Source organism: Temnothorax nylanderi, unplaced genomic scaffold, assembly GCF_030848795.1.
Source record: "Temnothorax nylanderi isolate EJ_2023f unplaced genomic scaffold, tnyl_v1.0 TNYL_tig0024_pilon, whole genome shotgun sequence".
In the NCBI taxonomy this organism is placed as follows: Eukaryota; Metazoa; Arthropoda; class Insecta; order Hymenoptera; family Formicidae; genus Temnothorax; species Temnothorax nylanderi.
This window is the reverse complement of record NW_027249086.1, coordinates 1,595,873-1,607,237: the sequence shown is the minus strand read 5'-3', so window position 1 is coordinate 1,607,237 and position 11,365 is coordinate 1,595,873. Positions and strand designations below refer to the sequence as shown.

Here is an 11,365-nt window from a genome sequence, read left to right as displayed (position 1 = left end):
CAGCAATTACTTCCTATCCCCGTCCTTGTATGCGCATCGCAGTATCGCACATTTCGCCATTATTCGAGTAGAGTAATTAAATTAATTCGACGTATCCTATATAGAAAAGTTTGAAACATAAATATTCTATTAAGGGAACTTTTAATTTTATTAATTGTTTCTTTGTTCTTCGTGTTAGCCTTGCCCTTGGCTTAACACCGAATAATTACATTCGTGATATGATCTAATATTTCTCGAGAAAAATAACAAATTTGCGTGCGAGCGGATAAAACGTTCGCTAATGCGATAAAAAGTGGAATGCGTGTTAGGGTGGCTTTTAGCATGCATACGTTAATGGCACGACAACATTCGTTATTGCGAATATGCCGATGGGGCTGTTCAAGTTCCAGCAGACAGTACGTCGGGAGATCTTCACAAGTGACGGATCAGATTATCTCCAAAGGAATATTAAATCGCGAGTGTCGGACCTTTTCACTTTTAATTATCTTGTCGCGCATTATAAATCAGCGTACATTTCGCGCAACGTACATTTGATTGATGTGAAACGAATCAGCCGCTTCTCAATTTTTCTGTACTTGATACGATCTCAAATCTTATTACCTGATTATCCTAGCCACTCGAGACATCCAATACGTTTTTTTATTTTGCATGTAAAAAACGATTAATATACTGTTAGTGTCTCTCGGGAAACATAATTAATATTGGAAACATCGTCTGTGGCGTACGGAATGCAAGTTGACTCATCTCGGTCGATGGACCAGATGAGAATTCCTGGTATTCTAAGACTAGACAAAACGTCACGCTCTTCTGGGTTTAGAGCCACGCCTCGGACATTGGCGGCTATACAGGTATTCCATTTCACTAAGAATCTCATTTTTGTCTTTTGTTACTTTCGGTTATTTCTATCATCAAAAACGGACGGTACATTTTCAACTGTGTATTTTCTTCTTTGACTTTATTAACTGCGCTGACTTATATTTAAGCCGTTATTAAATCTTTCTAAATCTAAAGGAGGAGACATAAGTAAAAAACAATGGTAGAATATATCAAGAATATTTTTTATAATTAAGCCAGCTAGGACGTAACCATTGTTCAAAGATATAACGTTCAGAAATAAATAGGATAAAAATAAAGTAACTTTTTTCTCGATAATCTTAATTTTTTCACTTTTCACACGTTGCTCACTATTCTCTTTCTTTCTCTTTTTCACACACCGTTTTTCAACAATTTCATAAATTAGAGTGGGGACTAATTTACAATAAATCGATCGTCGAAGCTCGCGAACATTAACGAAAATTACATCGGACGATGCGCAGCATGGAAATGATTTTCGTAGGATCGCGTGTAGCACGGTATACACGATAGTAATCATCCCCCTCGAGGAAAGTGATTACCTGCGAAGCAGAAGGGTGGAGTCCTACAATGAGCGAAAAATGCATGACGATGGCCATTAACGTGACCCGACACTCTTTCGGTTCTTGCCATTTTTACAAATAGCGAATATTTCTTTCGGCATAAATAATTACCTAAAATTGCGAGACAACATTGAAGACGCAAAACATTATTAAATACAAAATAAGACACGCTTGTTTCTATCTGAACTTTGCCTATTACTCTTGCATAATAACAAGAAGTATTCATTTAACCAAATAAAGTGCTTCTCTCGGTGCTTCTTAATTAAAATGCATCTATATTCTTTAGGAAATGCGAGATACTGCTAAATTTTAAGATTATGAGAGATTCTTATTTATACTTAATTTTTACCGATGAAAGAAATTAAATATTTGTTATAAAAATATGGAAGTATTTTTTTAGAAGATAAGAAAGGTGTAAACTATCCAAGAAGTTACAATCATTGGTTTATGGAACGGAAAATTCATCTTTAAAGCTGTTGGAATCGTTAATGCCAAACTTATTCAAGATATATGTCTAAAATAATATAAAATAGAAATATTTTAAATGAGATATATGTTTTAAGAGATTATATAAAGAATCGTGGTTTTTGCCAAATACGCATGACTATTGCAGACACGTTAATCCTCGTTAATCAATGTATAGGATGTCTCGGGGTGTGTCGCGCGTCGCGTGTGACCTCGAATTAAGAATTACCTGCCGACACGTGAGCGAAGGGATTCAAGTCGTGTCAAAAAGAAACCGAGACAAAGAAAGGGGAGATCTAAATCGCATAGAATCCATAATTTGAAACTAAGGTTTGGTAATATTTTGACAAATTCAATTCTCTGTACTGTAAGTACAGAAGTAAGTAGAGAACCTTAACTCATATTAAATCCAGTTTATGCAAAATTCGGGGTTTGGAAAAAGTTTCATATTTTCCAAATAAAGAATTACAAAAAATCGAATTAAGACATATTTGGACTGATACTACGTTTACGCGAGCGTTACTTCTGTAGTAACTTACGATATATCACTCGTTTACGCGGAGTAAATTATCGCAAGTTACTACAAAATCCCGTTTACGCGAAGGAAAATCCCGTTTACGCGAAAAAATTATCGTAAGTTACTACAAAAGTAACGCTCGCGTAAACGTAGTATAAGTCGTTTATTTAATCAGTATTTTATCTCGTAATTAATGTCATCTCGTGATTGATGTATTCTCGTGATTTATGTAATCTCGTAATTAATGAGGAATGTTTCCGATTTCGCTCGCAAAGGGGGTAATTTTTGCAGTGATTTTCATGCAAATGAGTTTCAGCGATCTCTCTGGGTCGCTGAGCTCTTCATTACTCGCGTGACTCAGGGAGATCTATGATCGCTGTTCGAAGACAGTAATTGGTATCTTTCACCGTTCCTAGGTGGGTCCGTCGTCATCCCCGTCGCAGTCGCAATCGTCGGTCAGTCGACAGTCGGTTACGTTTGGTATTGTCGAGTTCCAGCGGGACGAGGATCTCGTCGAGGAGGATCAAAGGTCGCGAAGCGAACGCACGGACACGAGATTTCGCGACGACACGCAGCGCGTCTCTATCGCTGGTTAGTGAAGATAATTTTCTCTTGACGCGAAGAAATCGCATCGATAGCCTTCGAGTGACATGCGATTGAGAGAATGGAGAATTCTGTCCAATATCTTTTTGATAAATTTATTTCGCATTCAAATAATCAACTTGTGGCATTTTTCGATTCAAGAAGCGACATCCTCGCGAGCGAGTCCGAGCGGAACCTCGCGAAACCCGGCGCCGATGGAGAAGTCAACCGCGGACGGCGAAGAGACCGACAACGAGGATGATTACTCAGCGTCAGTTTGCGCGATTATGCAACGACGAAACTCGACACGACGGCAAAGTAGACGGAAACGACGTTCGTCGTCCCCGTTCGGCGACAACGTCGACGGCGTCGCATGCCGTCGATCTTCGGTTTACACCACGAGCTCGGGAGAGTTAGTATTCGCGGCTTTCAGAAAGTTAGAGTGGACTCAAAGTCCATTGTTTGTGAGGTTTCAAGTATGATCTCGTCATAGAAATTGCGCAGGGAATAAAGTTAATTATATATAGAAGAAGGAGGGGGTTTTTTTAGGTCACAGATCTCCAGTTATATTCTGCATTAATTTATTAATTTGTATTATTAAGATTCAATGTTTCTATTTGTTTTAGTTGTTCCCCTCTCCCCCAAGGATTCTTGGAGCTTCTTCCAAGATTTTTAGATGAAAATTTTTATCCGATTTTTTTCTTTAACCGACTCAAATAGTCTCTCCTTATCCTAATTAAAATAAAACGATATCTAGATCTCGGAAATTATATGGAGTTCATTCGCGCTCTAATTCTTCATCTAGAAACTAACGATCCTCTTCACGCTGCTAACATTATTGTAGCAAGACAGATATGCGAGTATTCCGCACTAAATATTATATAACAAAAATATATATTATAGGTTTTATTTATCATTTATATATAACGATGAAGAAGCTGCTCCTTTCAATATTGTATAAAAAATACATATATTTTAGATAATGATCCTAGATGGATCTTTCTCATTGTAATTACTCCATTATAATGCCTCTTTTAATTTCTTGTTGGAATTTTGTCTTAATCACCGAATTGCTACAGTGACTAGTATAATACTTAAGTCTTAGCCGTTAATTAAAGTCTTGGATAATAATAAAATCAATAGCACGATAATTTCGATGGACGAGAGCGGTAATCAGGAGCAGATCTTCGAGAATCTCAAGCTGCACAAAGAGGTTCTGAGCGGCATAAAGCAGCAGCCTTGGCTTCTCCGACGTAAGCTCAAGCTCGTACGGCAAGCTAAAGCTTATATCAGACGACACGAAGGCGCTCTGCAGGAAAGACTCGCTCAAAGCCGCAACACCAAAGACGTCATAGCACGCGTCTCGATTTTCATAACTAAGGTAGCGATTATGCTGTAAAAATTTAATAAAATCAAAAATCAACAGCAGCGAGAGGATTGCAACAACTACTCTCTTTCATCCATTTAGAAATGGCAGTATTTCCGACGTGAGCTGATCAATCTGCAAACGTGGCTCATACCTTGGGAGGTCCGTATCATGGAGATAGAATCCCATTTCGGTTCCGCTGTCGCGTCCTACTTCATTTTTCTCCGTTGGCTCTTCTGGATCAATCTCGTCATCGCGGCAATCCTTACGGCGTTCGTTGCGATACCTGAAGTAAGATAATTTTAGTCAGCAGAGGTAAAACTTTTTTTTTTCTTCTCAGTTTGCCGGTGTATTAACAAGATACTTAACAGAATAACTTTTTTTCAACTCTTTGCCAGGTATTGATTGCAAACGTGACTCTCGCCGGCGAGAGGAAGATCATGCTGAAGGAAGAGGCCGTCAAGTCGAAGCACCTGTTAACTTTGTGGGAATTCGAGGGCGTGCTAAAATACTCCCCGTTCTTCTACGGGTGGTACACCAATCAGAACTCGAACAGCAAATATAAATTACCTTTGGCGTACTTCGTCACCAATCTGGTCGTGTACACGTACAGCTTCGTCGCAATTCTACGCAAGTACCGGCTGGATCTTTTTTTATGTTGTATCTCGCAGCACAACTTGTTTCACGAACCATGTGAACTGACAATCGTATTCCTCCAAGATCTTTTGATATACAAAAATTCGCGAGAAATTAGGAAGAGTTCGTTGCTATACAGCATTTCTTGAAGGAAGATGTGCCACAAGCATATTTCAAATAAAATTATATATTACCTTCGCAATATATGTAGAAAGCAAGCACGTGGGTACTTTGTTTCAGAATGGCGGAGAACTCGCGTTTGAGTAAGCTGACCGAAAAAGAAGACGAATACGTTTTCTCGTGGAAACTCCTCACGGGATGGGACTTCATGATCGGTAATCCGGAAACTGCTCACAATCGTACAGCCAGCGTAATGCTGGGCTTCAAGGAGGCTCTATTAGAAGAAGCGGAGAAACAAAAGGATAAGAGAAAGTGAGTTCTGTTAATAATATTTTAACATTAGACGTTATGTACAAATGCAGCGGCAATTTTCTTCCTTGGATTTTTGGTTCTACATCACATTGCTCCAATCGGAAATTTTGATCATTTTTAACGGAGATATTATCTTCCTAACGTTTCTATAAAAGAAGTTGGCCAAGGGATCTTTATCGCATTTAGAGTAATGTACATATCCCATAGAGCATATGCAGTATATTCATAACTATGTTTCGCAGCTGGAGAATCATCTCGATGAGGATATTCGTGAATATAGCGGTGCTGTCGTTACTCGCGCTGTCGGCGTACGCCGTGATCGAGGTGGTTGAACGGAGCGCTACGAAGATCGAGTTGCCGAACTGGTGGCGGCAGAACGAGATTACGATTGTGATGTCTCTGATCTCGTACCTCTTCCCGATACTCTTCGAGATCCTCGGCTTTCTCGAGAGCTACCACCCCAGAAAGCAGCTCCGAATGCAACTGGGACGGTAAAGAGAGCTGCTTATTAATCACGACAAAGTATACTTCACTATGCAACCAAGTGAATGGTTCCGTTTCAGGATAATGGGCTTAAATCTATTGAATCTCTACTCGCTGATATTCGCCCTGTTCCGTAAGATAAGCTCTACGGTACGTAATTCGTTTTATCGTACGTAAATTAAAATAGCGCAATGAAGAGTATGACACACGTAACATTATTCTCGATTTTATATTTTGTCAATATTTTACACACTTAGATCCTATTGTGCTCACAATGGATGTATTTTTTTTCGCAGAAACCCGATATTAAACCGACAACCAAATGCGTACGTAAATGGGTACCATGCGACGACAAAATGACGCGTACGCAACAAATCGCAACGTTGGCGTCTTTGAGCCTTTTAATAAATAATGCCACCCACTCTTATGCTAAGAGAGAAATATCGGAGCCAAGTATGATCTCTATTTAAACAAAATATTTCCGATAGACATATTGTGCTACTCTTCTCATTTGTTGCAAATCTTAGGAAATATTTCAGTCACTATGTAATATCTCCTTGTTTTGTTGAACTTTAAAGCTGTTATGAATAATGATTTGTAAAGTAGAAATTTGCTTTTATAGCAAAACGAATTAACGGACTCAGGAAATAGCAAATGTGTTTCACGGATATATTTTGTTTCGCGATTTCTCGAAAATTTAATCGGAACGATTATTTTTTTCATTTAGCACTGCCGTCCATCAGGCAAGAGACCTACTTCCTTAATCCTTTGCTGGACAACGATACTTTATATAAGGATTTCAATGATACGTATGATTATAACGATTATAATACGGATTACGATAATTACCGGTACGAAACTTCGCGTACGGAGAGCGGCGACGAGTCCTTCACCATGCCTTATTATGAAGAACAAGATACCAGGAGTGCGGATAATAGTGAAATACATTATGACACAAGCTCGACAGTAACTGCCAATTTTCTGACTGATTCAATGACGACTGAACATTTCTATGCAAGTTCTACTTCGTCCCAGAGCGAAACCACGGCGACAACGTTCGAATCAAGCACAATGGAAGGTATATTGCACTTCTTGTGTCTATTGTACTTTACGCGGCCAATTAATAATTACGCAGATTTATTACAATAATTATATTATATTATTTGGCTTATATAACCGTTTGGAAGAGCTCAATTTTCTGAAACTATATTAAGCTATCCTAAATAATTAATTAATGATCGTAATAATTGACATTGAGTTGGCAATAGTTTCAAATAATATATCATATGTCGTCGCAGATTCATCGAGGACCGATTTTGATAATTTCACCGAAATATCAATAATTACTCCATCGTCTTCAGACAGTCAGACACCATCTGTTAGAACATTTAACGTCACATCCACAATAGCAGATATCACACCAATTACAACGTATATCCCGAAAAGTAACTTTCCTACTGCACAATCGAATAAACCTGTAATTCCCATTTCAAAAATCAATTATGTGGATAGATGCTTCGAAAGAGTTTGCACTACTATGCCGAAAAATTCAGGTAAAAATGCTTTTATCAAATCTATTTATTTCGTTGTACTCGTTTTTAGCAGTAGATGAATTTATTTATGTTTTCAGCCATGTCTTTGGAACAGCTAGATCTGACGACACGACAAAAGCTGCGCCGATCATGCTGGGAAACTATGTTTGGGCAAGAGCTCGCCAAGCTCACTGTCATGGATTTGGTAGGAAATATAACGAAAAAATTAGGATCAATAAAAATTATTTATTATATACTTTTTAAATACGGCTGTTTATTAGATACTCACCATATTAGCCACTCTCTGCATGGATTTCTTCCGCGCCGTTTTCGTGCGTTTTATGAATAACTGCTGGTGCTGGGATCTGGAGAAGCAATTTCCGCAATACGGCGACTTCAAAATAGCTGAAAATATCCTCCATTTGGTGAACAATCAAGGCATGGTTTGGATGGGAATGTTCTTCAGTCCCGGTTTAACGGCGCTGAATCTCTTCAAGCTTGGCATTCTAATGTATTTACGTTCTTGGGCAGTTCTGACGTGCAACGTACCTCACGAAGTAGTTTTCAGAGCCTCCAGGTTATTGAGATCAAAATCCACTATTTGCGAAAACCATATCACACTTTTTCAGTTTTTATCCAACAAATTAAATAATTGAAGTGCGCCTTTATAAATAATTAAAAATCGCGCACCGTTATTTGAATCGTTTCCTTTAGTTTCATATACTTTCCTATTCTTATTCACGATTGTTCGCCACAATCACTTTTGATATATTACAGGTCTAACAATTTCTACTTCGCGCTGTTATTGACTATGCTATTTTTATGTGTGTTACCGGTCGGTTACGCTATAGTCTGGGTCGAGCCTTCGTGGCATTGTGGCCCATTTTCTGGTTATCCAAAGATTTATAATTTAGCGACGCAAAGTTTGAAAGACTCGCTTCCGGAGCTGATTCAACGGTACGTCTCTGTTATAGTAGCATTTGACTGCCTTTGCAATGCAAATTTATTTGAAACTTAGATTACTTTTCTATTGATTGCAGTCAAAATAACTATGCGTCTTAAATATACAATATAATCTTTGAAAACTTTATCTCCGTTTAGATGTCTCGATTATGTCGCATCGCCTGGTATAGTGATACCACTAATTGTTCTCATGACGTTGATTATTTATTACATGGTATCTCTCGCTGGATCTTTGCGAGAAGCGAATAATGATCTAAAGGTAACAACATATATAGACAATATACATATTCATCAAGTTGTATAATGTTTAATATTTTATACTCTATTATTATTATTATTATTGATTTTATGCTTACATGTATAAATGCGTTATTCCAGATACAACTAAGACACGAGCGTACAGAAGAGCGTCGCAAATTGTTCAAAATAGCGGAGAAGAGGCATACCGTGACTGAGACTCCGCTATCGAGATGGAAAAAAATTCTTCCTGCGTTGCCACAGACCAGAATATCTCGAGATTCCGAGACGGTTCAAAGAGATAACGTACAGATCACGATTGGGAATGCGAACGATACAACGGAAAATAAACGATTGACGAACGACATCGAAGAAGATTCGCCTCAGAAGCGGGTATTGTCCGATGTCGACAACGAGCAACGAGCTAAAGAACAGGATGATTTGACATTAAATGATGTTATATCTCCTAGCAGAAGGTATGATAATAATAAATTGATTGTGGAAGTGCTTGCCATTTCGTGGCAAGCTTTTCTATGCAAGCCTCAAATAAATAGACTACATATTTAAAAATGTCAAATATATCGTGTTACTAAATCGCCGCATCACTCAATAAATGATTCTCACAAGCAGGATAAGCGTGGTTGGATGTTCTTGGGACTCGCCGACGAGCGGGCAAAGTGTTATCATACCGGAAATCCAAGTAAATGATGAGGAAAAAGTTGCATCCAACGTTCACGGAACTGTGAAATTGGGCGACGTGTCCAAAGATGACAACCAAAAGATAACGTAACACGAATTGAATGTAATAAATAAGACAATTATTTAAAAAATGAAAGAGAATAGTAATATAATTGGTATTTTTCATACCACCTTAATTCAGCAAGGATCTGAGAGATTCTGAGAATTTTGTACTAGTCTGTACAAAAATATTGAAAGTCAATTCTCTTTAGAATTATAGATTTAGCATTAGTATACCTGATAATCGTTTCTCAAGGGAGCGCACGGTGTCCATACCACGTTTACTCTTACGATCGTAGATTTGCTAAAATATGAAATTTGCAGACACTTTGTGATTATTGCGTTTATTTCTACAAATATATGTGTAAAATGTCTATAAATATGTATAAATAACTATCGCACATTGCTGAAGACAACGTGAAACAGCTGCCTCTAAACTTCCGGACTTCACGACGGATCATCGAAACGCACGTCGTACATACAAAATCACACTTTGATTGAGCATTGGCACATTCCTAATATCTTTATATTATCGTCAGATATTAAATTACGTATAAGATATATATAACATTGAGCTGTTCCGAGATTATTTATACGTATACCAAAATATCCTGCGTATATAAAAATATATACTCCTGACCTCCTCACCAAACGTACGATTCAATCTCACGTTAGCATAAGTTAATACAATTGTTCTTACGTAACTTCTTTTAACTCTTCGTTAACAAAAAAAAAATCATCGATAACGAGGAACGTAAATTAACTGTAAAAGGAAAAAGCTGTTATGTTATTTTGTAGCACAGTACTAGTTACAAATTATCTTTGCGTTCGGATATCTTTCTATTTTCGCTTACCGATAAATATTAGTTTCTTTCGCCGATAGTATTTAATATTTATACAGCTCGTCATGTACAATGGAGAACATATCAGCACCTTTGCGCCAAGCGCTTACGCTGCTCGTCAAGCAGCACCGACGCCTCGCTCATAATTTTAGCAGTGGTTCGTACCAAGAATAATAATTGATATTCGTCTATAACCGTCAGAGCTGCCTTTGTCTTGATGAGAGCGTGAAGTACGTTCGCTCGCTCGAGGTCGAGCCATCTTTGAAGCGCCCCTTCCCTTTCCCGCGGACCACCTAGTGGCACATCGGCTGGGCCCCACAATGAGAATTCCAGCACGGACTTTACCTAATTGTCGAAGGAATTAAATTAAGTTAATTTCATCCGAAGGATATAGATTGCTGACAACTGAATTAAATGTAAGATGAGACACATAACAACAACTGTGGATACATGAAAAGAACTGGATATTGTCATTTGATATCAACAATCTTTGTGGCGCAAGCTCGGCTTAAAAAAAAGATACAAATTTAATAATTAAAAAAGAATGCAGACACAGTAAAGTAAATTTGCAGTTAAATTGAAAAGATTCACAAACTCTGTACGTGCGTTCCGCGAAATTAGAATCAAATGGAAATGAGCTCTCACCTGCGAGAGTGTGACCGCTTTCTCGCGTATTAGTAAATCTTGTATGAGAGGTAGCTCGTCTGTCAGATGCAACTGTTGCAGTGCTATTAGAGCGCACTCGCACAGAGAGACTCGTTCCTCGCCAGGCTCGTCGCTCGGGTCTATGTTTAACCTTCTACAAAGCGGAAGTTAAACGTTGAATAACGGGACCGCGGAGGTCCGCGCGATTATTATACCGCATCAAGTTGTCGTCTCGCGAGAAAATACTAACCCTTGCAGGAGGTAGAGCCGATAATAAACGTCCTCTCTGCAGAGTACAACGTCGGTTAGAGATCTGCTGGCGTCCTCGATCCCGCGTGCTTGAAGACTCTTCAGAGCGTTGACCAGTTGAAGAAGGACGAACGACGCCTCTCTGCTCGCGCCCTCGCCGTTCATGTCCTTCGATATCGCTCCGAACGATTGTATGGTGGTGACATGCAGGCACGGGAGAACCGAAATTGTCGCTACAACAAAGAAATTATTGTTAAATATAT

General features: G+C 38.6%; 2 protein-coding genes and 1 long non-coding RNA gene across 6 annotated transcripts in view; 1 reads left to right on the top strand and 2 right to left on the bottom strand.

The window, feature by feature from the left end:
• The first annotated feature begins 384 nt into the window (after window positions 1–384).
• On the top strand, window positions 385–9,487 carry LOC139769792 (transmembrane channel-like protein). Its single transcript, XM_071701168.1, has 18 exons — window positions 385–848; window positions 2,814–2,988; window positions 3,142–3,391; window positions 4,123–4,360; window positions 4,448–4,636; window positions 4,744–4,979; window positions 5,222–5,413; window positions 5,656–5,904; window positions 5,977–6,046; window positions 6,193–6,349; window positions 6,624–6,974; window positions 7,195–7,449; window positions 7,527–7,633; window positions 7,710–8,005; window positions 8,206–8,385; window positions 8,530–8,650; window positions 8,770–9,104; window positions 9,259–9,487. Exons 1-18 carry the CDS (start codon window positions 729–731, stop codon window positions 9,416–9,418), a joined length of 3,681 nt encoding a protein of 1,226 aa, XP_071557269.1. The 5' UTR covers window positions 385–728; the 3' UTR covers window positions 9,419–9,487.
• Window positions 3,871–4,619, bottom strand: LOC139769794 (uncharacterized). Its single transcript, XR_011717630.1, has 2 exons — window positions 4,500–4,619; window positions 3,871–4,372 (listed from the first exon to the last, which is right to left on the bottom strand). It is a non-coding gene; the product is annotated as an uncharacterized lncRNA (long non-coding RNA).
• A 207-nt stretch (window positions 9,488–9,694) lies between the features above and the next one.
• Window positions 9,695–11,365, bottom strand: part of LOC139769791 (uncharacterized) — a 30,672-nt gene continuing 29,001 nt past the window's right edge. For 3 of the 4 annotated variants that reach the window (XM_071701164.1, XM_071701165.1, XM_071701166.1), the window contains exons 11-13: window positions 11,104–11,335; window positions 10,854–11,007; window positions 9,695–10,553 (exon numbers count right to left, since the gene is read on the bottom strand). In XM_071701164.1, coding sequence (XP_071557265.1) covers window positions 10,293–10,553; window positions 10,854–11,007; window positions 11,104–11,335 — 647 coding nt within the window. In that variant the 3' untranslated portion in view covers window positions 9,695–10,292. The remainder of the gene's footprint in view (window positions 10,554–10,853; window positions 11,008–11,103; window positions 11,336–11,365) is intronic. The other variant, XR_011717629.1, reaches the window with a different exon arrangement.